This window comes from Diplotaxodon limnothrissa, linkage group LG15, assembly GCF_057381915.1.
Source record: "Diplotaxodon limnothrissa isolate DT_005_m linkage group LG15, D_limnothrissa_male_GT1.1, whole genome shotgun sequence".
In the NCBI taxonomy this organism is placed as follows: domain Eukaryota; kingdom Metazoa; phylum Chordata; class Actinopteri; order Cichliformes; family Cichlidae; genus Diplotaxodon; species Diplotaxodon limnothrissa.
Genome location: NC_140610.1, coordinates 10793074 through 10820837, shown reverse-complemented (window position 1 = coordinate 10820837; position 27764 = coordinate 10793074). Strand labels below are relative to the sequence as shown.

Here is a 27764-nt window from a genome sequence, read left to right as displayed (position 1 = left end):
TGTGATACCCGTGTCTTAAGTAATCTAAAGTTTGCACACAGTAAAGGGTCTGAAAACAAGAGCTGAAACTGACATTTGAGCGAGTCAAGCCAGAGGTTTGCAAACCTCGAACATGCACTGGCCCATAAGCCTCCCGTGCCTCACATATCTGCTCCAATCAATAATCTACAAAGGTCTTGATAAGCCCTTGGTCCATACTGTCATTTTGGACAAACACAACCCATGTCCCCTCTCTTCCTACCCCTCACCACGCTTGCCCCCCCAGCCCCCCAAGCCTCCCATCCGATAAGATTGTGCCACAGCTGAAGAATCTGACCAATCGGGAAAAGTCACAGAAGATCCGTAGTTAAATTTTTTTCTTCATTTTCGCAACATTGTCCAAAATATAATTTCATTCTTGACATCTCTCATTGGAGAGGTTTGCACCAGCGTTTAGGAGACTGCTGGGACGGGAAATGGGCCTCAAAGCTGAGCAAACATCAGCCACCCTCACTCCACTGATAGCCTTGAGAACAGGGAGCCTTGAGGGTCTGTCGTGCATACATGTGTGTGTATATCTTGCTGTCTGGTGTGCTTATGTGGACACGAGCATAAGCGTCACATGGACTTTTCTCAAGGTGCACCTCTGCTGGCGAGTCAAGGGCATGCCAGGGTCAAAGACACTGATGAAGTCGCTCTCCTATCCCATCCACAATGGTAATTTTTCTTTCCTCTCCTCCTGCTGTCCCTTCAGTTTCAAGAAATTGTCAATTGTTTGAAGGCTACAATCGACAAAACGTGGTGTGTACAAAGAATAGCTGCTAACAGCAGGGGAGCTCTGAAATCACAGTTTGTCCCATGTCTGGAGACTTAAAAATTCATCGACTCAGCTTGCATGGGTGAGAGAAGCCAATCTGGGAGGGGGGGGGGGGGGGGGTCACTGAGCGCTGTAACAGGGCCTCCTGAGGTCAGGAAGTCAGCTCAGCTTTGAGAGACTGAGAGCGCAGGAGGCAGAAGGGAAAGAAAGGAGCAAGGGAGTCTGGAAGATAGGAACAGGACATCTGGAGAGGAGGAGAAGAGGGGGAGGGAGGGAGAGGAAGAATAGAAGGGTAGGAGGAAGGAGGGTGTTGGGTGGGTGGGTGGGCAAACAATAAAGGATGGAGCGCAAGGAGGTGCGGCAAAGGAGGGAGGATAGAAGATGGATGGACGGATAGGAGTAGATGGAATGGAAGGGCAAGTGAAGGAGCAAGATGGCAGGAGACGAAAGAAAAATAATAAACTGCAGATTGGATTGAAGGAGGGAGCGTCTGGCATCAGTGGGGGAAGCATGAGTGTGTGTGTGCGTGCATGTGTGTGTGTGTGTGTAAGATATTGGGGGGTTGCTTTGACACATCTGCAGCTCTGATGCACGCCCTGGTCATTTTGGCATGCGTCCCTTTGCCACGCTTCATTAGCCTCTCTCTCTCTCGCTCTCTCTCTCTCTCACTCACACACACACACACACACACACACACACACACACCAAGGGAGACCAAAATGGTCCAGAAATAATGACATAATCAGCAGCTGTGCCACAGAGCAGGCTGCCCCTCACAAGGTGACCAGGGACAGAAGGAGGAGCGAAAGAAGGAGGGAGCAGAGGGGAGAAGAAGAGAGGAAGAGGAGGATGAGGTGGGTGTGCGCTGTTGGAAAAAGCAAGCTAGCACAACAAGATGGTGTGTGTGTGTGTGTGTGTGTCTATGTGCACGAGCAGGTGAAAAAGGAGCAAAGGGATCATGTAGTTCTTTAAGTGATTCCTTGCTACCCCTGTTGCCCCAGGCTCTACACGCAGCTCCGGTCATTTAATCGGAACACAGAATAAATCTGTAAATCACATATATGCACACACACACACATACATGCAAACACACACACACACACACACACACACACACACACACACAGCCTTCACAGTAAAGAAAAGACCTGTCAGGGTGTGTCAAACGGGGGTCCTTAATAGCCCCAAGCTATTCAGCGAGAAGCAGATGATCACACGCTCTATTCTTTTCTTTCTCTAAGTCTTCTCCGTAAGAAAAAAATTCAAAAGTCATGAGACAAGTTTGAAGTGGCGCTCACGGTTCAGTGAAGGTCTGGGTTGATATCTGAAGGTTTGTTAGAATAAGATCCATTTTGTAGATGCGCTTACTCCTGCCAGCAGATACCACCTGGGAACAGTAATCTTGATGCAAGTCTCACTTTGAACAATTAGCACCACAACAACAAATGTCTTCACTTCTTTTTCGGTGGTATCTTGCCAGCTTGTAAGAAAGCAGAATTGAAGTGAAGAATTGACGAACAGATTATCCAAAAGGTAAGTAAAGTTGTTGCTTTTTGGGGAGATGCTGATTTTTGAGCTTCAAACAAACAAACAAACAAAATTCCTTCCACCTCAATTCCAGTGACACGGCAGAGTGTAATATCCCTAATTCTATGACGGCAAACTTTGGAAAACGGACCATTCGAGCCTGTTATCGTCACCAAGTTATTACATCTCACAGTCTTATTTATCTCAGCCCGAATCTACGAAGGTCTACCTGTGACTCAGTTCAGGTTTATTAAAACAACAAATATGATTGCACAACGCAAGACATTTCCCGCCCTCAGGTCAGCATCGTTGCCTTAACTCGAAGGCTTTTCATCATCTCTCTGAAAAGCAAAAGGCAAACATATTCATGAATATGTTTACACAAGACGAGTGGATTATTTTACGTATTGCCGCTGCGCGTGACGCATTGCTCTGCAGATTTAAATGTTCAGGAGGAGAGGTGAGATTTTAATAGGCAGGAAAGTAAACCAAAGTAGATGCTGTGTAGACGAGATGAGGGAGAGAAGAGGGCGATGGGAGGTGTGTGTGCATGTGTGCTGTTGACATAAACCCACTGGCAAATTGTACTGGTTGTATTTTTGGCAGGTCTGAACCTAAATCTATACCGCCAGCTTCTCATCTCTCGTGCTCCATCTTCTACCTCCTTTTGTCTTCAATCGCTTTTCAAAGAGAACCCTAGAGCCGTTTGAGTACAAGCGCTACACCTGTGTGAAAGCCTGTGTTTTTAGGTACTTATGTATGTTTATACTTGTTTGCGTCACTGTGCATCCAATGCAGTGACTCTGACCTTTTCACCTCAAATTCCCTGAGGTCAAATGCGGTCAATGCCACCCCATCCCACCTCCGAGCCCCACAGACACACACAAACACACCGTAGCGTATGTGGTGAAGGAATAGGGGGAAAAAAGGGGGTCAGAAATGAAGGAGTGCAAGACGGGGAGGGGATAAGCAACAGTGGCGGCAGGAGGAGGAGAAAACAGACATTAGCCTCTCTGGGTGGAGAACAAATGGAGCCCCGAGAGGGACGTGAAGAGGAGGAACGAGGGAGAGCGGGGGGAAGGAGAGGTGAAGCACACAATGCTATGGGGCACGGCGGTTGGACAGACAGCATCTGCTCTCAGCTCTCTGTGGCTCTGGTAATGGATGGAGAGACACTCAGAGCACGGGAAGGAGGGAGACGCTGGGAGGAGAAGTTGGGGAAAGGAAGAAGAGGATGGACTAAAGAAAGTTTTGTCCCTTAGCTTTAAGAAACAAATAAAAACACAGCAGAGAATCTCCATGGCAGGATGTTATCAATTCAAATAGAGAGATGACAGACGGACAAAAGGGGAAGAGAGAGAAAAGGAGTGAAACATCTTTGCAATAGAAAAAAGAGCAGCTGATAAGGGAGGACACATGATACCCGGGTGTGTGTATGCAGACGGGGGCTTCTCACCGCCTTTGCTGGTACCTCCCTCTCACATAGAGATCACAGGGACTTCCTCTTTAAGCGCCCAGGTGTGTGTATGTGTGTGTGCCCTCTGTGGGAGGAGTGGTCACTGACAGAGAAAACTTGGCCTAGGCTGCCTTATGGAAATCTGAGAGTTTCCCAGAGCCATCATAAAACTGCCTCTTTATGAGACCCTCAAACTCTTTCTCTCCCCCCGCTGTCTCTAACCCATTACCAGGTCACACACATTCCTGTCTTATGAAAGATGATGTGTGTTGTCATTGGAGGTTCAAAGACAGGCAGAGGGGCTGCAGAGTAAAAAGAAAAAGGACACTAAGTGAGAATTTTCACTTGAGTCCTCACATGAAAGCGCTGCTCGCTCAAAGTCAAGGCTTTGGGAGGCCGGGTGTGTTTCGGAAGACTTTGATGGCGATGGACAGAGCGAATGAGAAGCGGAGAAGAAAGAGAAGAAGAGAGGGGATCAGGAGGGGGGTTTGAGAAAAGAGGAAAGTAGAGCCGGGGTCTAGATAATTAACGGCAAGCTCTTTAATTACTGCTGGTGTTCATTGTGCCAGAAGGAATGTGACAATTATGCCATTAAAACTTCCTAATAGGGGGGGGGGGGAAATGGGGAGGGATAACGGAAGCAAAAAAGAAGGATGAAAGAATGAAAGGAGGGAGGGAACAGAAGGAAGAGAGAACGACGAGAGGGAATGAGGGAGGAGGGATATGAAAGGAAAAGGGGAAACAATCGCGACAAAAGAGAAGCTGGGAGGGAGATGGGGAGCGTTTTAGGCCAGCACAGTGACAGAGCAGATTAGCATCAAACAAGAAAGGCCACAGACGTGTGTGTGTGTGTGTGTTAATGTGTGTTTCAGTGTGCGATCACTGAAACAGAGGACATATTCATTCCAAAGACGCCACCAAGGTGGATGGAACTTTGATGATGCAGAATCTGGCAAAGGGAAAACTCAGTGTGTGTGTGTGTGTGTGTGTGTGTGTGTGTGTGTGTGTGTGTGTGTGTGTGTGTGTGTGTGCTTGCTGAATCTGCGTAGGCTCCTGTTTCAAGTGGTGGTGCAGGCAGGTAGGGGAGGAAGAGGAGGAGGAGGTGGAGGAGAAAGGGGAGAGATCCACAGAAAAGGGCCTTGGGGGCATCCTGATACACATCCAGTACATTTCCATCTCCACATTACCTCTATGACTCACACACACACACACACACACACACACACACACACACACACACACACACACACACACACACATAAGACGGGAAAAAAAACATAACAAATGTGTCCGCGCACATATGTAATACACACAAACACATCATTCCCACACAAACATCAAAAAGCAAAAAACACACAACCCACGCACCCGCACTCACACACACACACACACACACACTCACACACACATTAATAACACCCACACATGTGCACCGAAAGCCACACACTAACACTCTTGCACGCAGAGTCTTCGTGCTCACCAAGGCGGTTGGTTTGTCAGGGGGGTTAGAATTTGCATGGCTGGGCAAATTTTCCTTGTGCTAAACTCTAATCAGCTCCTGTATCTCTCAGACACCTGCCCAGCAAAAAAAAAAACAAAAAAACCTTAATATGCAAAACACCTTCCCACCCTCCTCCACCGCTGCAACTCCTCGGCCAACAGAAGACTTATTCACCTGGCCTCTCTCACTCTTTTCCTCTCTGTCTGTCTTCTTGCAAATTTTTACATTTATGTATGCAAATAGGCTGTTCCCCTTAAGCCTGTTTCAACAGTAACTTCCTGGTTCCAGGAGAAGAATGATAGTCTTGTCTAAAAGGTGCCTCATCTAATTTATGCTTCAGAAACAAGGGGTTTTGTCGGGGGAGGGGGTGGCATGTGAACGCTGTGTGGGCAAGTACGGGATATTCACTGGATGTTGCGTGCATAGTTTTTTAGGATTTGCAAACTCCAGTCATGGAGATTACGTGAGTCACGCAAACCTATCCAAGAATGTCATTTCGTGTGTTTTGTATGTATGGTGCCATTTGTAGTGTGAGCTTGTACGCTGTGTGTGTTTACAGGTTCACTTAGTTACATTTTTCAAATTTACTTACATTAAAAGCCAAAAAGCCAAACCTACTTGAAATTTAAACTCCATCTTCAGCCAACCTTTACTAGTTTAAGCCATTAGTAGTATTAATGTGCAGTCCACATATGAGCAACTATATAATTAATATATATCATTCTGCATAGAGCATCTTTTAAAAGATCTCTGTCGGCCTGACTGTACACCCAGCAAATTTCTGGAGTGGGGTGTTTTTTGGTAGCTCGTTTCCCAAAAGGGACTTCCATTTCCTGTTAGGGGTGTCAGGTGATTCCTCACAGGGAGAGCATAATTTGATATGAAAGCTGAAGCAGTCTTCTGGAAAATATCAAATTTAAGGGAAAAAAAGAACCCTTAATGATTAGAACACAATAAAGACATAAAATAAAATAAAATCCTTACCATTGTCCTGTCAGAGTAGGTAAAGCGCTGCTGTTGTTTTAGTTTAGACCCGAGTCTTACTGACTCACGCAATAATTTCTGCGCTCCTCACGAGCAGTTGAATAGAAGGACTTTCCTTCTGTTTTGCTCTGATGGCCTTTTGCCATATTAAGACCTCATATATATACAAGTGCCTGCTACACTCTTTCAAAGCCTCCCTTAAGAGGGTTGAAGATGGATGTGGGGAACTGCGTGTGTGTGTGTGTTTGGGTGCACATAGAAGAGCCCCAGTGGACAAATAATGACAGAGAGAGATAGACGGAAACACAGAGAAAGAGAGTGAGGCACTTTAAATGTGAGTGCTTGCAAAACTCCCACTGCTCGCAAGGGCACTTCGCTCCTGCACGTCATCTCTCTTTCTCCCCCCCATCTCTCCTTCCACCCTTCTTTCTCCCCTTTCCATTCGCCCCTCAATTCCCTTTTTCCATCCCTCCCTTCATCGCTTTCTCCTTTGTCTCTAAGCTCTCACCCTCTATCCCCTATCTATCCATCTCCCTCTTCCCCCTTACCCCCCTCTCACTCTCTTTCTCTCCCCTTCCCCTCACTAAAACAGTAGGACGCTTAACCTTGATAACAGTGAGATTTTTCCCCCCTCAAAGTGACACACACACACACACACACACACACATATGCTGGAGAAGTGCTTTGCCAGCATGCCAGGCCGGTCCAAGGGACGGCCGTACCCTTCGAGGTGAACAGGACACTGGGAAATGCAGCAACAACAAAACCCTCGCATACACAGGCTCAATCTCTCTATAACAAATACACAAACACGAGTGCTCACCTGCATACACACACACACATGCGCGCACACACCCCAAATCCAACTCTCTTCAGGGCCATCTTAAAACAAGCTTTTAAAAGGTCTTTTGTCAGCTGACATTGAGAGAGTTCGGGTGATCCTGAAACATCATACACACACCGCCACACACGCACGAAGGTAGGCAAAAGGAGAAGTGAGAGAAATGAAACACATTAAAGGTGAAGTTGCCTGCTGAGAATTTATGATTGCAATACGCTAGAAGATACACACATAAACGTCACGCCACAGTGACAGGTAAATGAATACGGGGAAGTAAAATGTCGTTTTTCAGAAACAAACCTGCAGACACACACACAGGCGCCCTCCCGAGAGGAAATTAACAACGATAAATGCAAAACTGTTAAGTTGTCAGCGAGGCTTCTTCCTCATTAGATGAGTTTCTCACGAAGACTGGAGTGAAAAACACGGATCTTCCGATCTGGTGATTCGGAACTTTCCCTTCACACAAACCCTGAGAAAATGCACCGTCACAAACAAAAACACTCTGGGCTTTATGTGATGGCGCAAAAGCTACCTTATACTGTGCATTACAGCACGGTGTCACAGGATGTATAAGACACTTGAACTCAGCATTGAGGACAGTTGCAGTGAGACAGTGTCAGAGAGGACACGGTGTCACAGTACCCGCCTACATCACCAGGTATCAGGTGAAATTCAGCAGTTTTTTTTTTCTGCTCATAAGGGCGGCATGTGTACTCAGTTCCTCCTTAGGAGCATGTGCAGTTTTTACGGTGTGGCGTGCACAGAATCGCTGAAACCTGGCTGGTGTTTACCTCAAAGTCGTTGGCCTTGTTGTAGTGCATGTTGAGGGCTCGGAAGAGCTCGCAGTCTCGGCTGACGCTCAACTCCTCTGTTCCGGTGACTCCGTCATTGATGGACTGCCGGGCAAACTTCTCCATCTGAATGTAGTAGAACTCCCGGAAGTTGCTGAACCACTTTATCAGCTGGGAGGTTATGCAGCGGTTAAACTGGAATAAGAGATGAGGGAGGGTTTAGCACGTTTTAGGAAGACTGCTTCACACGAAATTCAATTCAAAGACATTTTGAAATATGCAAATACGCTTCGTGCAAACTTTACAAAGACAAGGCTGTCTTCTGTAGACCTAATTAAGCTGTTGGATTTGAGCGTGAGGGGAGAAGAAGTGTAAGGATGACACAGTGTCTTTTCATATACGAGAGCTGAAGCGTGATCTGAGGTGGCGAGAAACCCGGGTTATGGAGTGAGGGAAGATAATAGAGATATTAACTAAGACAGCAAGCCGTGAGGGGGGCAAGGCGAGAAAAGAGGGAGTGGAAGAGAGTGTATGTGTGTGGCTGTGGTTCATCTTCCCCGCTGGGAGCAGACCTCCCCCCTATCATAACCCTGAGAGTGGAGGGAGAGGTGGAACAGAGGGGGTGAGACCGCAAACACATAATTGACCAGAAAAACGATTAAGTCATCATCTGAAGCGCCCTGGCCCGCGGGGGGCTCAAACATGTACTTAACCCCATTCACCAATTACACTCTGATCCTCCTCCCCTTTCCGCACCTCCCGCACAGGAAGAAAGGAGAAGAAAAAGAGCAAAGAAAGAAGGAAAGGAGGAAGAGAGACAGAGATAAGCACTGTGGCTATCTGATCTGTGCCGCTCGGCTGGATTCAATAGGGCGAGGTAAACCTACTAAGAAGCTCTACGGGTCTCCCAGCTCTTTTTTCCGGCTGGCCTCATCAGTGAAAACACACTGTCTAAACATCCATACAACTAGATAAGGACACCAGGGGCTCAGGATTTTGCCTAACCATAAAATGTTGCACTCAAAGTTGTAATTTAATTCCTAAAAACACATACACACAGAACATTTTTGCTTTGCTGCTCAGACTCCTTGAAACTGCTTGAGCTCAAAATTTTGAAAAGCTTGTACCCCTAAACCATCGCCCACATCCACACACACAAAAATACACGCACACACACACACACACTCACAGGCCTTCACTCCTCCCTCCTTTCTGCTCTTTCTGTGGTGCTTGAAGAATAGGAGGACAAAACGCTACTAAACGCTGAGCGGACTGCTCGCTGGGGAGGCAGAGCGGTTTTGACATGGAGATTAGACTCTGGCCATTGTTCGACAACACAGACACACAAACACACAGACACACACACACTTTGTAATCTGGGATGGCAGTCAAACACACGCAAGCGCACCAAAATGGGAGGAACCAAACGGGCAGAAAAGTTGGGGAACCAGAGGTGGTGAAACAGCCGCACCAAGGTGGAACAGGGCTAAAGGAGTGGGCCGTGCCTTTCTGGAATGATCAGCGGATGACATAATGGCGGAGTGGAAAAGAATAAGTCCGCTCGACATTGTTTGGCAGGGGTTTAGGAGGGTGTGTGCAGAGAGGAGGGGTAGCATGGCGGCTGTCCTAAAGTGCAGGGTGAGCATAAATGGGGTGGAGGGGAGGGTTGCAAGAGAGGAGGATGGGTGCAGGTCAGTGCTGTCGGACAATGGCGTTTCACTGGGGGTGGCGGTGCGGGGGGTAGAGGGTAGGAACGTGAGCAGTCAGCAAGCTGGGGTCGTGACATCAGAGTGTCAAACAAACAAACTACTGACACTTACAAATACCTGGGCTGCACGGGGCTATTCTTAAACACACATAATGCAGCAGGCTGGCGAAGTGTGACGGTGCACAAACGCGTTGTTTCACTTAAGTTGTCAGTGTAGCGTAAAGCATTTCTCGCATTCTATTGGGGGCAAATTAGTGAATTGGTGTTTGTTTGGCGAATCCACGAGACCGTGCGTGTGCGTGCGCGCATCTGAGCACATGCACAATTGAGGACTACATACTGAGATTGAAGTCAGTGAAAGAGTTGCCATCGCTCATGCAGGAGACCTTAGGTGTCACTACAGCTGAGTGACGGACACATTTGTCACTTCGGACAAAGATTACTTTATTATACCGACAGCTTGGGAGAAGATGTATTAGGGCTCGACTGCAGTAGCACAGGGCATACAAAAAAAAAGATACAATATTTACTAGAGTGCAGGTAAATACACTAAATTATATTATAGCCGCATTAACTGCACTCAATACACTCAGGGATTTAATTTTGGCAAGTCCCCCTACAGCTTCCAGCAGTCTTGGTTCATTAAGTTGCTGGTGGGGGGACCGACACCCCCTGATAGCAGCTAAGGACGAGTGTGTTCAGTGTAAAAGGAGGGAATCGGTTCAAAGGAGCACATCACTGCAGCTCCTTAATCAGAGCTGGCAGGGGTCAGCCAGCACAGACATGAGATGCAGTGAGGAAAACGTCTGTGTGTGCATGTGCGAGTCACACACACACACACAGCATATAAGCATATATAAAGGTGTGTGTGTGTACGTGCACTCACTTGGCTGAGAGGCAGATGAGAGAGAGACAGTGAAAGCGTGTTTCTCACACTCACACTCGAGAGCCTGTGAAAGGTCAGCGCTTAGTGTTAAGAGCACAAGATAGAAAGCGCCGCACACACGCTCACACGCATGTTGTGCTCATGCACAAACGCATACTTAAGACCACAAAAGGAAAACACTGCAGTATCTTTAATCTGAACCATATTAGTAGCCTGCCAAAAGTATTCCAGTGCTTTAACTGTCACTCACAAACTTCACACGCACATCATTCATATTTATGTAGACTGTTTTAAAGTAGATTTTGTTTTTTGTGGTGTGGGGTTTATTCAGATGTTATTCAGATGCTGAAAGGCATGCAGATGAAAGGCCAAACTGTCTCTCTCGCCAACATTTTCTCTGATATGGTGGTCAACAATGGAGCAGAAAGCACACAGATGACCTCAGAGCGCTAAGCTACCATCCAGAACAACCGGAGAGGAGAGCAGAAAGACAGAGAAGCCTGTGCGGGCCTCCCTCGCTCTCTTTCTCGTTCTCCCGCTCTCTCTCTCGTAAGCCCCTTCACAGTCATCAGGGCTTTCCAACGTTTCCTGTTTTCGCAGGAGTGAATTGTGGGAGATAATCTCTGGCTGCCTATTGGCTGACTGCACACAAAAAGCGGCCCTGGAAAGCGGGCTTTTGTTACTGCGGTGACTCAAAATCCAGCCGCTGGCTTTTCTTTCTCCCCGGCCCCGCCGAGGCGCACATACCATGCCACACCATCAGCGAAAAAAAGAAAGGAGAAGGAATGACATATAGAAAAGAGAAAAACCGTCCTGGCCTCTGCTGCCGCCACAGCACATGACTGGCCCAAATGCTGAGGCTTGTTGCTAAAAGCCACAGAGAGATGGACCAGAAAAATAAAAAGTGCAGGTGAGGGAGGTTGTGGCTGCTTGAAAATGAAAGCGAAATGTAGAAAAAGCAGCAAAATCAAAGCTACCTATAATTCATATACTGTAAAGCCAAAGTACAATAACTTTAGCTGACTTTATTAATTGACTGAATACGTTTATCTAATATTTCATTATTCGCCAATCATTATAACAATATCCGTAACAATAACAGAGATGTCTTCGAGCTAGTGAGAGGATATTCTGTCATATCAACAATGGAATCGTGACAAAACATTTAAAAAAACACCTCAAAGTAAAGAAAGAAAGTCATAAAAGAAGCTTAATGAAGGGGAACAACAGTCATGGCGTCCTCCACTTGTTAGGGCAACCCACTTCCCACGTTCACAGGGTTCTTGACAGTCCAGACTTGATTAGTCAGGACCCGATTAGCCTTCACGACTTTTTGTCTGAAGACAACCACTCGCTAAGAGGCTGCGCGGGGTGAATCTAATTAGATGGTCTCATTCCCATACATGTCTTCTAACTTACAGCTCGAGTCTATTGTCCTCCTCTGGAAACAAAAACAGACCAGTGTGTGACTCATAATCCCCTTAATTATCTTGACCTTGTTTAAGTATCTGATGAGGCCATTCATGAGGAGAGGCCACCTCCATGGGAATGATTAGTCACTGGAGCAAAATGGTTAAAAGCCTTCAATATTAAGTGTTTGCGCTGTTTAAAAAAAAAAAAAAAATAGAACAGGAAAATTGAAATCAGTCTGAAGCTGTAATGTTGTTGTTTTTTTTTTTTTTAAATGATGTGAGAATTTCCAAACATCCAAAGAAATCACGAGTGAAAGTCAAGTGAACCGCGAGTCACGGTTGGTGGTGACAGCACACAAGAGCAGAGGGGAGAAAAAAAGGGAACCGTTATCTTCTGATTTGAATGAGAAAACCTGGGTCTGTCACAGTGTTTACTCCTCTGTGTAGTCCAAAAAGAAGCATACATACATAAAAAAAAAAAAACCGATAACACAAAACAACCATGTTATCTACAACGGCCATTGTGTTACTGGTCCTTTTTTTTCTTGTGCAGTATTGTTCTTCCTTTTCCAAATTTTTCGTTAAACTCCCAAGTGGCGCTTGCAATTATCCCTTCCGTCTTCCCCGACTGAACTTGTTTGCGTCGCCTCTCCCTCCATTAAACCGTCCTCCTTACACCTGCTCAGATAACCACTCCTCTGTCTCTAGGCTCCATCCTCCTCTCTGCCCTCTCCACCCTTCCATTACTCATCCCGGTCTTTATCTTTAGAATACTTATAGGCTCTACAGCTCCCTCACGTAAACCCATTCCACTTCCTCTTCTTTCGTCTTTTGCATAAAGCCAATGCCTTAGTAAAGGAAACAACATCGTTTTAAGGGAAGACAAGTGTACATTGTTCGTGGCAACCGAAGCTGGCATATCACAATTAACAAATCAAACTTCCCCTTTTAAAGCAGGTGTGTTGGAAGTAGAGAAGAAACTGGAGCAAAAGACAAAGTCGGAGAAGGTGTCTGCCTGTCTTTCATTTGTTACACACGAGACAGCAAACAGAGAGATCGTCAAAGCAACATTAAAAGCAAATTATTGAAGGGTGTCTGGCAAAAATGGAAAGGTTTGTAAGGTCAAAGAAAGTCTGTAGATCATGAGCATGTTTTGGACTCACCTTGACATCAGAGAAATACATCTTGAGCATGTTAGAGCTTGGGTAGCGGGTATAGAAAAACATGAGCTTGGCCTTCTTCAGATGATTTGGGGAGAGACCTTCTTGGATCTGAAAACAGCTGGTATTAAGGAAAACGACAGTAGTTTGAGGGGGGAGAACATCAAAAATAAACTTCTACATCAAGCAAACACAGACATTGCCACAAACTAGAACTTGGTAATAAATGGCAGTAATTTTGGCAAGAAATAATCATTTGGATGGTGGGTAACCAAATTTCCTTTTAGGCATGAGTGCGGGGTTACTGCAGAGGGGGGTTGAGGAGGCTGAAGACAGTGCACCAAAGCAGAACCATTTGCTTGCAATTAGCATCGTGCGTATCAGGTGTGAGAGCGTCACGGTAAATAAAAAGCTGGCCAGCACTACAGCTCTTGCTTTTACATAAGGAGGCTCATTTCACAGTCAAAGCGAGCAAACGCCTTTGCCTACACCCTGTGCTAACCTCCGCCCCCCCCTAAAAAAAGGAAGAAGAAAAAAGGAGACATTTGCATATCACAGACAAAGACAGCAGTTAACGCCAGTGACGGGCAAGAAGGCCTAATGGCTTGGCGACAGCACATGCCAAGCCTGAATATGACTGTCTGATGTTGGCTTCATATCAGTGACAAAACAAGGTCTAGGAGATAGTCCTGAACACCGGCACAAAAACCCAGCTCGTGCTCACAGAGACTATATTCAAATACACGTCAGATTCCCTCGTCTTCCTAATGGATCGCCTGGATTGAGCAGCAGCGAGCGGATGGAGATGGGTTGGTGGGGGCACCTTGAGGGATAGCATGGTTCCAGCCTTCAATTACATCCCCCTCCTCCACCCCCTTGCTCCACCCCTGCCCCCCAGCTCCTCTGATGCTGCCAAACCCTTGGAGGAGCAAAAGAAGGAGGAGGAGAAGGAGAAGAGGGGCTCTGAGGCTTTGGACTCAGCCAGTGATGGGGAGAATGAAACACATCTGCGCCACCGAACGGCCCAAGCCATTTCCATGGTGAATTAACGGCCGTATAATGCAACTGATAATATCAATCTGGAGGATAAGACATTGAAAAGGGAACAGGGGATGGGGGGCGGGGGAACGTGTTAAAACCCCGGGCTGTTTCAACAAGGGTTTTCATCAGCGAGGCAGGGATTTATATCACACAGGAGATACAGCTCTAAGTTTTCCCGAAGACTGTTTACACTTGAGCGGACAGGATACATTGCTCGACATAATTTATGATGAACCGGGGTGACTGCGGCCGTTAAAATCAGTCAAGTGTCCAGATGTAGCTGTAACTATAGAGCGGGAAGAAGGCATCAGCTGCTCGATTGGATTGCCCTTGGCCTCGGGGTTACACGGCAAAGCCAGCAAATGCTGAACCACGCTGGGTTGGCTCCTTAAAGACCCTGTCTACTTTGTGTGATTCAGTAAGAGAGAGAGAGAGAGAGGGGAGAGTCAGTTGTATACGCAGCGAGGGTCTTGTGGGGGAAACCCTGGCAGGCTGGTGTTACTCTGACAGGCCTGGCCAAAAGAGCAGCACTTCACTTTCCACACCACACCATCTGCTCCGAGTGGAGGGGATACAATGGGATCTTCAGACAGAGCGAGCGAGAGGGAGAGGCAGAAGGAAAAGAGATCTCTGTTGCAATAAGGCAAGGTGGGATTTGTTTGAAGCCCCGCTTTTACACTTAGATTAATTTGTTTTTGCTTTTTCAATTAGTATACGGGTCGCTTCATCCCCCCCCCCTCTACGTCCTTATCGCCGAAATTAAAATTTGTTCTAAGACAAAGATGTTAAGGTCTCACCTCTCCGGTTATATCACCATACCACCTCCACTGAGCCACCAATTAAGAAGCTTCATATTTCCTAATGAGACATTTCTATTTCCAATTCACTCACAGCTTGCAAATGTAATTGTGATTGGACTTAGGGGTGGTGTGCAAGGCTATTATTTTGTCATGATGGTGCACTCACACCAGCTGGCCCACTGTTCGCCTGCCACATCTGACAAGACATCATCATTCTCACAACACTTCCCCAAAGCCCAAAGTCATGAGAGGAAAATAGCTGCTCTACTTCCTAATTCCAGGTGTAAGGACAAGAAAATTTGGAGTCGGACTGTGAACAAATGAGGAAATTGATAGCAGCCATCTGCTCCACAATACTGCCGAGACCTGGTGAACTTGAACACACCTCGCAAAATGTCTGACAAGCTGTCCCTGACTTCTGAGGCTTAGGGAAAAAAAAAACACACTAATGGAAGCTGCTATAAAAACAGATGCAAATTCAAACAAACAAATTCATACATGTCACGCTAATTAAAATAAAGAATGCGCAAAACTATATCTCGTAAATGGCCAACTTTGCTTCGAAACCTGTGGATTGAGAAATAAAATATGAAAAAAATAAAAACAAGCACATGTCAAACACATGTGGACATGTTCTTTCGATTCTTTTCCATTTAAGAGTACGTCTGTTAATGCCCTGAATTTATAAATGCTACAATGAAAGCCACAGCATCTGGCATACGTGGTTTGATTGTTCTCTACTTTCTCTCAGTCTCTGTATGTCTCTCTCTTTTCATCCCTCCATCGGGAGCCTGTAGAAGCAAAGGATTATGGATCTCTGGAAAGCGTTCACCCTTGGGTCAGAAGACAAGACAAGGCGAGGTAATGAAAGATAAACAGCTCGCTGCAAACACCTGTTAACGTCCGCTTCAAAGAAAAGACAGAAAGGAGGGAGGAGGGGGGTGTGGGGGGTTGCAGGGAGGGAAAACAAAAAAAGAAGTATTTGGCTGCCAAGCAACAGCCGAAGGGCCCCCCGGGCTGTTGACAGATCTTTATGAAATGAAAAAAAGAGAGAAGAAACGACAATGATTGTGGGCTTTTTACAACAGCGATGGATGATAAGAGGAACACAAGAGAAAACACAAGCAATCATAAATATACATCTTTCCCGAATCCTCGGGCAAACCTTTTGTGACACGCACACACAAAAAGACACGCACACACGCATCCATGCACACAGACACACAAAAGGCTCTGCACTCAGGTGTGCACAAACGAGGGAACCAAAGTGTTAAGTGTACATATTCACTCGCTAATAATATCGACAACAGGTACAAAGCGGTAGGATTAATTAGTTAAGCACATAATGAATGTTAATGATACGAAGACAAAAAAAGGTAGTGTGACGCCAATCAAACTTTTATGAGGGTTAAGGGGTGTTGAATACTTAGGGACTAAGGAGGTACACAGGAAACGGAGAAGGCACTGAATGTTTAAGCTATTAGTCCCGTGTCCCCAGGGGATTCAATTTGAGCCTCCCATAGGGGATAGCCTCTTTATCCACAGGGCATGATTGGGGCACACAGGGGTTAAACTATAAGGCAGGCTATATAACACTATTGTGTGCCAAGTTCCAGGAAGCTATTCCCCTCCTTGCTCTTCCAGGCCATTTTTATAAAGAGAATTGGGGTGGTTAATGTCGTGGGGGGCCTAATCTTTTGCGAGTAAGCGATATGTGACAAGAAGGCTTTTAAAGCACTTAGGTTTGAAGATGGAAGAAAAAGCTGTAGGGTGCTGTGAGAAGGAAGAGGTATGAGTGTAAAAATAAATACAACAATGCAGTACAATGGAGAGGAGAACAGCAGTGGGAGGAAAAGTGATTCATCAAAAATTTCTCAGTTTCTTAGGCTAGTTTCAAACATACTCAAAAAGATTTGATTTTTAACTCTTTGTGGCTCAGATGCAGTGTTTCGAACCTGTATCTATGGGGAATTACCACCAGAAATCTGATTTTTTTCCCCCCCCTGGCTTACAGAGGCATGAGATAGTCTGATGCATCTGTAAGTTGGGACCACACAATGTTAAAACATTTATTTATTTGGCCTTTCAAGCGTCAAACGCAGCTGAGACCGATAACACGCGCACACTCACACGCACACCACCCTGATTTGTTAAAGGATACATTGCTGCCTGAGTAGGGTGAGATGTCAGCCATGTCCTGGAGATCACTGCACTCAGACTTGATGAGGGACAGGGAGAGCCCCTCGGCTGTGCTGCCGGGGTGTGCTGGAGAACAAGAGCGATGGTGGTGCCCCAGGTGATGACCTGACGACATCTTGGTCCTCAAGCTGGTGCTTTCCCTGGACAGGTCCATGGAGTCTGGTGAATTACGGTCCTTGCCTGTATAACTACCTGGGGGTGCGCCAAGAGGACTCTGGAAAGGGTAGCCCATGAGAGGCAGTGGAAAGGGGTGTCTAAATGATGGGGGGCTGAAGCCCATGGAGGCAGAGAGTGAGGAGGGGTGAAGGGCGGGGTGGTGGTTTCCACCGTGGGCACCCACAGCTGAGGCCTGGTGGTGGTGCTCACTGGGTGTTTTCCTCACTACTAAGGGCAGTGCCTCAGTTTGGTCATTGGTTGCGCCGGGGATCCCGGGCATGCTGGTAAAGGAGTCGAGCGGATTGGGAATGATGACATCGCCAAAGCACTGCAGCCTCTGGTTGGCGGTGTGAAAGTTGGGGTTGTCTCCATTGACAGCAGTAGGAAATCTTTCAGGAGGTATGGAAAGTGTAGGAAAGGCTTGCTGAGGTGTAGGGCGTGGAGGCTTTGCAAACACCTTAACCACTGTGTCCACCACCTGGGTCATGGCAGAATTGAGTTCCTGCTTCAGCGTTTCTGCCAGCTGTTTGCCTTCAGCATGCATCGAGGAACCCGGACCTCCGTGTCCTTTGTTCCTGCTAAGCCCTTCTCTTCTTGGCTTCTCTCCGTCAGCCAGCAGGGCTTGCTCCTGAAGCAATGCCCTCGCCCTGTCTATGAAATGGCCCGGATCCAGGTCAGACATCTCATTGTCTGAGCGCAAGTCATCTCCACCCCGATCGTCACCTCCGTTATCAGACCTGCCTGGGCTGTCCTCTGACATGTTTCCTATGTCATTGTGGAGGTCGTTGTGTTCTGAGTCATCAGTTGAGTCGTATATCTGAAAGAACTTCTCCTGCAGCTGCCGTAGTTGCTTCTGCATGTCCTCCAGCTGCAGTTTGAGCTGCCGTCGCTCTTCCTGCTTCTGTTCCTTTCTCTGGCATACCAGCTGGGTGAAGCTCTGCTGTTGCTGCTGTGGCAAACGCTGTTTACGCTTGTTCTCTCGGCTACTGCTGCACACCTCGCCTCCCCGTGGGCTGCTGGGGGCCTGCTGTTGAGACTGAGGAGGTGGGCAGTCCAGCTCCATGTCCCGTTCTCCATCCATATCATGGTCACACTCATGACGGGTAGCAGCAGGTACTACCACGCTGGGGGAATGGCTCATGCCACGGATAATGTTCTCTACGCGAGCTCTCTTGGCACGCAGGTGTTCATCATTGAGACGTTCTATGTCAAAGGTGGCCAGGCCAGGAGGACGGCCAAATGGTGACAAACACTCTTGTGGGGTGCTGTCCTGGGAGGAGTTACTGCAGGCATCCTCTTGGGGAGCATCAGAACTTGCATTAGAGAGCCCTGATCCAGGGAAGCCAGAGTCCCCTCTATCACCCCGGTCCCCTCTTTCTCCCCTCTCGGGCCCTCCTCCATTTTTGGCGATGTTATTCTTGAGAAGCTGAGAGATAATGGTGGTGCCAGGGAAGGGCATCATGGTGTCCTCGTATGAGTTGGCCCTCTTCAGTAGCTTTCGGAGTACATTGGACTTGGACTCACTGTCACTAGCTGACACAACGCCAGGCCCACCATGTGGCTGCACAACGGAGCACTCCATGGAGTCGGTGTCTGATCCGTGGTGAGAATGAGAGCTCAAAGAGTTCATGGCACTAAAAATGGCTGCTTTGGCGCGGGCAATGTTATCAGTGGTGGCTGTGGTGACTGCTGCTGTGGAGGAGGATGTGCTGCCCACGGTCCGCTTAACACCAATGTCCACACGTCTTCGCTTGGTCTGTCTGTTCAGGAGGGAGTCGCTGTCATGGTCCGGCATCACGGGCTGCTGCTATTGGGCCATATCCCACACACCCAGTCCTCTAGGATCAAAGCCTCTGAGTACCTGGAGGGGGAAAAAAATCACAGCTGCATGACTCACCAAAGTGAAAAATATTTTCAGAATCTAACTCCCTCACTTCGGCCTGTCCTTAAGCAAGAACCAAAGCTGTACCAAAAAAAAAAAAAAAAAGAAAGAAAGAAAAAAGCTTAAACATTTTTTCATATACTGAAAAAGTCAGAATCCGTTAACCTCTAGAGAATTGGAGTAGCCGATTCGATGGGTCTAACCTAAAGATATTTTTCTCAAAGCAGCAGGGAGTACCTCGTCTTAGTTTCTGCAAGTGATGAACGTTAAACATTCATGATTACATTTAGGTAGTAAGGACACAGGGCTAAAGGGAGACGGGGTCAGAATTAGGCCTTGGCTCGACATTCCAGGGCAAAGTCCTACATTTTATCCTGTCCCATGTTACATGCTGCGCGACACTGAACCAATTCCCACGGAACACAAAGCTGCATAAAATTATGATAATTACTTAAGTACTTGTCCTCATTTCCATGATTGTGCAGTGAGAGCCAACGTAGGAGCTCACAAAATCAAATAAAAAGAAACAGGGTTAAGATCATCAAAAAACAAAAAAACATGCAGGAGGATGCCGTACACATTCTACATATCACTGCACACACTTTACTGAAGCCTAAAACGCTGTCGGTCAATTCAACAAGAAATTTCAAAATATTTAAAACCACGTTTAGTCTTTGCGCAATTGTAAAAGTCCTGCATTCACATTAATCAATATGGCCATCATATCGTACTCAATGGGAAAAGTGACACAAAAAAGAAACACAAAATAGGCCTATTGATTATGGTGCCAGCATGAGCTCACTTCTGTGTTTTTTGTTTGTCTTTTCATCTGGCAAGGGCAGTTAATTCTGCTCAAATGAATAGGTCACGCGGGTCAACTCTGGCAAGGAGCAACTTAAAGCGCTCTTACAAAAAACCCTAATGCCCTTCTGAAAGCAAAACGTTTTGTCAGTACAGGGCTGCATCAATAATGCTATGTAAGCAGCGGTGGCAGTGCCTCAGTCAGAGCCATATCAGATGCAGCCTATCTCAAATGTTATTGTCAGAAACAATTTAATATTTCTGTAAAAAAAAATTACATATTTTGAGGTGAGTAATTTGTGAATTGTTTCAGTGTTTTCTTAGGATAAAAGTGTAGGTGGACATTTTAATTTTTATTTTTAAACAAGACAGTTTTTGTCAGGACTCGCAATGGCTCAGTCAGAAAATGATAAAATCTAATGAATTTAAGGTAACTTAATTTTTTATAGTGTGCAAACATAAAAAATATTGATTTGGCTCACATGGAAATGCAGCTGCAGTCATGTCACATGGCGGATTCAGATCTATGTTTATAATTTAACATTCAAAGGCATTCATTTCGAAGGCTCTCTTTGAAGTGCAAGTGAAAGCAAACAGCAGGAGAAATTTCTCTCTTTTGATTCAGGAATACTTTTTCCTCAGCTACAACTAAAAGAAATGTATCATCTTTACATTGTCAGTGCATGTGAAAAGACTTTTTAAAAGACTTCTGTCTTGCCACTAAGGCCCACACTTTCACACTGCATGCACACACACACACACACACACACACACACACACACACACACACACACACACACACACACACACACACAACATCGCTGTTGGCTTTGTTGCAAACTGTGCAGTGTGGTGCACATGTTGCACATGGTATTTGATGTAATTCAGGGAGGAAAAATTACATTTTGTAGCAGATAAAACTGTGAAAGTACAGACTTACTGGATGCACACTGGGTTAAACTGTGACACCAGTATTCTAAAATAAAACATTTGATAAATGCCTTTGGCTCAGGTCGTGATAGCCATATCCAGGCATACAGACAAGACCTGATACATCCACACGAGTAAAAAAAAAAAAAGAAAGAATGAAAGAAGAAAAAACGCACTTCACTGTCTCGGGAAACTTGCTTGAAATAGTCACCAGCACCTGTCTTTGCCGAACACGCACCTGTCCCCTATTGCCCATGCGCACTCTCACACTCTCCCGTTCTCTCTCTTAAAGAAAAAAAAACTTGCAACAATTTTAAGCATCTGTCATACTCACATACAGAAATTCACTCAAACTTAAAGGATACACCTTAATTAAAAACTCATAAACAATACACGCATAAAAGGACCATTTAAACCTCTCACGGAAAAAAAGGAAAATGCAAAAAGTTTTTTTTAAAGGAGCAAAGTTCAAGTTTTAAACTCAATTAAAAATAATTCTTTAAGGTTTGAACTAAAAGTCCGGCAACATTTCTTCAAGTGAGACTGAAATCTGTTGGTTTGGATATCTGTTTAGTTGCCAGCGAACAGACTTGGATATCAAAAGAGTTGCGCACACAATCGAAACACTGCGCTTTATCACATCTGTCCTAGAGAGCTACCGCACAAGATAGAAACCCCATTTACCAACCGGGAGGGCTGAGTACCTCGGTAGTTTACTGTGCAAGACTCTTTGTTTGACTTATCAATTAAAAAAAAAAACCCGTAATGAGTCGAAATAAGACTTAGCCAATGGGACAAAGACAATATGAGGTCATAGCAAATTCACAGTTTACAATAAGCGCGGAGGAGAGCCAAACACATGAAGCCTAAAAAAACAAAAAACAAAACCCAAAACAAAACCAAAAAACCAACCAAAAACAGCCCTTGTTAGAAATCACGATTCCTTTCGCACAAAAACTCGCTTCCCAAACTTACTTTTTTAAAGTTGGGAAATCAACTTGATCTCTGTGCTTTGATGAGGAAGGCTGGGCTACCGCTCGCAAATCATCCTCGAGACAAACACGGGCTGCTCGCGCAACTCTCACCACAGATCAAGATGAGGGTACGAAACAGAGCAAATAATGTCGTATCGAAATGATTAGCAGTTGATTACCATAATAAATGTCCCCGTTAACGATGTTTGATTTGTTTATTTTTTCCGCCCACCGTGCGCAGGCGAGGCAGAACGAGAACAAGAGAGGGAGGTATCCGAGGACAAGGTTACTTACCCTTTTGATGAAGAGGGGGACAACCTGAACTCCTGCGGGGGGGAAAAATGAGAATACGCGCAGGGCACCGAGGATTGTTGTATGCTGGAATATAACAGTGTCTCAGAGAATGAAGAGCTGGAATAAAGTCGGCGACGCGAGCGAAAAGAACAAAATAGGGGAAAAATATAGAAGATGAAAAGAGCTCTTGCGCGTCGGTCTCTCCCTCTATCCTGTGCTGTCTGAAAGAGTGAGAGACATAGAGAGTATGCTAGAGAGAGAGAGGGAGAGAGAGCGCGAGACCGCGTGTATGTGTGTCTCCGAGGCGCACTGGATGCAGAGGACTGGATGCTGGAGCGCTCCTCCGCCACTAAGATCCACTTTAAGACACGGCTGAAGGAAACAGGAAGACGTGCGCGTCATGAGCGGCGTGATGTAACGGTCGCAACCTACCAATAAGAAGCGTCCGTCGGGTCCGGAGAACAACTCGCTGAACTTGACCAGAGAATGGGACTTGAGCATGCTACCAAAGAGAGAGAGAGAGGAGGAGAGAGAGAGAAAAAAGGAAATAGCAGTCTTACTAATGTTTCTTCACAAATCACCGACGACGCGAGTAAGAATCGTTACACACTTTGACATGACACTTCTTAAGCAGCGGGGAAAATCACAACACACAGACACACACATACACATGGCTATGTTATTTATTTTCATGGTTATTCTTTAAAAAAAAAGAGAGAAAGTTTCTGTAATAAACGGTTTAAGTGCTGCGTAGTCCCAGGAAATGTGGAATAAAGTGTCAGTAGCTTCAGCCAAGAATTTTGAATGTTTTTGAAATAATAATTGTTGGGAATATGAATCAAATAAATTGATTCATTTCGAAACGGATTAAAAATCATATTAAAGTTATTGTTAACAGTAAACGTTGTACCGTTTTTACGCAAATGTCTCCAGACATCTTTCAGCCTTCGTTTTATTTGTTTGCAATAAATTTCAAATTAAAGGTCTCTTTTGGAATCCAGTTTTTTTTAACCCTTCTGTTATTTCAAGTTTCGATCATACTCGATTAGGCATTCTTTCAAACCCAGCCATCTTTAATGATTGGAATATAATAATATTAACTGTGTAATTTGATCCTTGTATGTCAGAGGAAACTATGCACGGCGTATTTTTTTTTAGATCAGTCATGGGTATATACCGCATATACTTTTTTGTTTTATTTTTATTTTTCCGGCAAAAACACTGCCACACGTTTAGACCGTGCATTCTCGTGGGGGACAAACAAGTTGGGGGTCACTTGAGTATTGGGGGATAAAAATGGCATGTAGAGATATTTTACGCACGCGGGTTTCTCATTGGTTGCACCCAAGTCTGATTAATGGACGAGTAAAGCAAAGCAGCACATCACGCTTACAGCTCTGCTTTTGAATTCAGATTATCCAGAGAAGCCACTGTCTGAAGAAAACTAAACATCACTTTTGTAAAAAGCTCAATTAAGAGCCGAATATCGTCACGAAGCTTCTGTCAGCTTGCTGTCACTAAAATATCCCCCCTAAAGATGAATTCTAACCTGGTGGTAAAACGAAGAAGAATAAAGAAAAAGAATTTACCTGTATGTTTGCAAACCAAATGATTTTCAACATATTATTAGTTTTTCCACCCACCTGTAACACAACCTTGCGCACAGTGACACCTGATCCTTTCCACGAGGCTTCTGATTTATGAAATGATGACGGCTGCTCGCTCTCAGTCCTCCTGCTTTCTTACAAACTGGATGCTTCATCATAACACAGCCGCTTTTGCGCGCGGCTAAACAAATGTTTTAACCTTCGACATTTACAACAGGTGATATTCACAATTTTTTCTTAATATTACGAACATTTTACTGGGGCTGGATTTAATGTTTAGGATGGAGAGAATTATTTTATTCGATTGTTTTTGAGGGTACATGGCACATTCATCTATACTGCTGATCTTACGTTCCAGGTTGGCAAATAATAGTTTTCAGAAGAAAATTATTATTATAATTAAAATTATTATTATTATAGTAACGTAAAAACTTGATTTTTCATTTTTTTTCTTTCTCAAATTATATTTAACAAATGTTTTTAAAACGGTTTAAAAAGTTCTTGCACAATTGCTCATGAAATCAGCTATTTTTATTCCATGCTTCTCGCTTCGGATCCATTTTGTTGCACGTTTTTCTTTTTTCTTTTTCTTTTTCCTTCTTTCTTCTTTCTTTTTTCTTTTTTCTTTATCCTACTGAACAAACAGGATCCTAAAGTACTTAACGAGAAATCTTATTTTCCATATGCCCCTCTGTCAGGCGCCAAAAAGGAAAAGGCGAGTCTCTTTTCCATGTCGCAAGCAAGTGTTTTTTAGGACGAACGAATTGCAACGAAGTCAGCAAAGTTTGGTGTCTGGAGTGGCTTTTCCAAAGCAGGTGTCCCGGCCCCCCTCCTGCTCCCTAACTGGCCTGTGGCTGATTTGGCCTCGGCTCCCCTGGGTGCCGTCGGTGCGCACACAGGCTGGAAAAACAGGCCGGGACATTAAAGAAAGCGTGTTTGGAAAAGGAAGACTCGGATGAGGTGTAGAGGAAACGTGTGGTTTAACACTGGCTGCTCTTATCGCGGCCCATTCCAGGTGGATCAACCCGTGGATTTGTTTCAAACTCCCTCTCTCCTCCCCACCACCACCACCTCTTTTGGATCGAGTGCGACACACCTCGATGCCCAAGACTGATAATACGCTCTGACATTGCGCACTGATGGCCGAATTTACTGACATATTTATTAGAGCTGTGCCCAAATGCAGAAGGAGGGAGGCTACAAAAACAATATTTCTCCCAGAGGTGTTATAAAGCCACATTTTTATCTCGTGCTGAGTGGTAATAAGTGCACGCACTCGGCGCATGGTATGTCGAAGTGGAGAGGAGCCAGTGGATTTTTCCTTAGTATGAATTTTGATCAATGTCGCCATTATTATTATTATTATTATTATCACTGTTATTATTATTATTATTATTATTATTATTATTATTATCTATTATTATTATTATTATTATGTAGCCTGGTGAATTGAATGTGAACAGACCTAAGCCGGTGGAGATTTCATGAATTTAAGTTTCCTGAATTAATGAAAGAATGAATATTATTTGGCAGAAGAAGAAATCTCTTGAGCAGCAGTTATAAAATGACCTTAATCAGATAATGACTTGATGAGCTCCTACAACAGCTCATTTCTTTTCAGAGAGACAGTTTTTGGAGAAATGAGAGAGCGACACAGAGAGAGAGAGAGAGAGAGGGGGGAGAGAGAGAGAGAGAGAGAGAGATTTGCGAAATCATAAGCAGGGCGAGATGGTAGCGCTAAAAGCTGTTTTGTTCCGGAGAGGTCTCCGGGTCCCTGAATAAAAAGGTTTAGGAGACAGGACAGAGGAGAGGAGAGGAGGATTTCGGGATTCGAGTGTAATAAGTGAGTAGGAGTCTGAAGTCCTTGTTGGGCCTCATGTCCAGGACTTAATGTATTCAGCTTTCACGGCGGAGATGAGGATGCAGGAGGAAAATGTGCACTTGTTTTTGTGGTCAAGGTAAAATGGAATCTGAAATATAAGAAAGCTCCATAAGGCCCCAGCGCTGTAGTAAAATAACAGCAATTTACACATGTTTATTAATGATATTACTCCTTGGCTACCGGGTTGTGATAACTGGCACAGTGTGTTTACCCCCCCACTCCGCAACCACTACCACCCTCCGTGACCCACATCTCTCTTTCTAGGCTACAAGTAGTGGCGATTATGGAGGCGTGTGCTTGTGCGCGTGCGTGCAAGAGGTGGCGGGGGTTGGGGTCATCCTCTATCGCCTGTTTTATGGCAGTTCACACGCACGCACACAAAACACACACTATCTTAAATTCAAATATGCTTTATTTGCATGAATGGGTATTGGCCATAGCTGCAGAAGCAAATGTATGACACAACATAAAGAGAAGCTAACAGGGAAATATGAGATGCATGTGCAAACCAAACACGGAGCAATGATAAACAGTGACACACACACACACACACACACACACACACACACACACACACACACGAAGACTGCACATGTAAAAATATTTCCATGTATATATATATGTTTATTCTGACATTCGGGATAAGGTCTGGGGGATAAAACACACCTTTCTACAGATTAACCCAGTTTCCAACAGTTAGATATGAACCTGTTCGCTCAAACATCTCATGGATCTTGTCAGGCCTGCCTGAAAATAATAGCCAATTAAAAGAATGCTGCTCAGTGAGGCTGACGGGAATATGGCTGCAGTCGAACTCATTAAAATCACAGATGCCGCATATTCCGAACATCGTACATCTGCTTTGGACGCGTAAAATCTGACTATAGCTTTACGTTAACGTGTCGCTCTGATTTCTGTTAAGTCTGAGTAAATTATTTCTTGGAAGAATCTTTTTCTTTTTTTTTTTAAATCATTGGCTATGACGGGAGCTGGGCTAAAGTCAACAGGAACGAAGGGCGCACTCACACATATCAGCACACACACCCACACACACACATACAGAGGGGCACACACACAGCGCCTTGGAGGTGCTTGGGCGAACAGACATGCTGGGAAATCGCCTGGAACTGTATTAAGCCTGACGTCCTTAAAACAAACAATGGCACCATGAAATAAGGGCTTATGCGCTCAAAGTCAAAGAGCCCCTTTAGCAACTCTCTCTGTTTATCTCTCCCTCTGTCTGACACACACACAAGCTCTCTCTCGCGCGCGCACGCACTCACCATTTCTTGGGGGATTACACACTCAGGCTCGCAGCTCCATCGGGAGGGGACCAACTTTGCTCCTATGAACTCTCACCTGTCAACATGGAGCAGAGGACTTTACTTGGTAAACATGAAAGGACTTTAGCTGTTTACTTCTGGCGGTGATTTATCCCACTGCAAAGCCACGGTCACAGCTAGTTATGCGAGTGCTTTTCAAGGCGAGGTTAAATCCACACCGATCCCCGTTCAATAATGGGACGATTTGAATGCGTAGCTGCATTTTCAGCGACTTCAGTTATTTCCACTGGTCACCTGTCTGTGCTAGTCCAAGCTGATTTGACTGGATTAAAGTGACACATCCAGGTAAACGTTTGGTGTGGCTTAAGATGCCATCGCCCCATATAAGTTATGATTACACTAAAAATCTCGTCATTTTTCGAATTTAAATACAACTCTTTACCAATGAACTCTGATCATATGTTTTTTTCCCCCAAACATGGTGGCCCCGTGTCCACAAATAAAGCAGCATCACCTTCTATGTTTTTCGGTGTAGTGTGGCATCAAGCTCTGCATCTGCACCACCTCTGCCTGCAGTTCTTTTCTTTTCCCCCCATTTTTAAAAAAAATATATACTTCCACAGCCACAGAGCCCCCGTCTGAATATGCTGTTTGAAAAAAAAAGGAAAGGCAAGAGCTGTAGCAGATAAGCGGCGGTCTGTTTTCACTCCTCTGATCAGCGGTAATTATATTTGTTGGCGTGGAGGCAAGTGGTCCTCCCCGGGGGGCGTATTGTACTCGACTCACTCCATGTCATAAAACAAAATTACAAGGAAAGGAGAAGATATCCTACAATAACAGAGGCGAGTCA

The 27764-nt window shown here is 45.3% G+C and overlaps 1 protein-coding gene across 8 annotated transcripts in view; it reads right to left on the bottom strand.

The window, feature by feature from the left end:
- Positions 1-27554, bottom strand: part of LOC146617113 (prospero homeobox protein 1-like) — a 34232-nt gene extending 6678 nt beyond the window's left edge. Inside the window, exons 1-6 of one of the 8 annotated variants that reach the window (XM_085372223.1) lie at positions 27429-27554; positions 26915-26990; positions 22575-22644; positions 17068-19122; positions 13069-13176; positions 7900-8094 (exon numbers count right to left, since the gene is read on the bottom strand). In XM_085372223.1, coding sequence (XP_085228349.1) covers positions 7900-8094; positions 13069-13176; positions 17068-19056 — 2292 coding nt within the window. In that variant the 5' untranslated portion in view covers positions 19057-19122; positions 22575-22644; positions 26915-26990; positions 27429-27554. The other 7 variants (XM_085372222.1, XM_085372225.1, XM_085372224.1 and 4 more) reach the window with 7 other exon arrangements.
- Between the last annotated feature and the right edge of the window lie 210 nt (positions 27555-27764).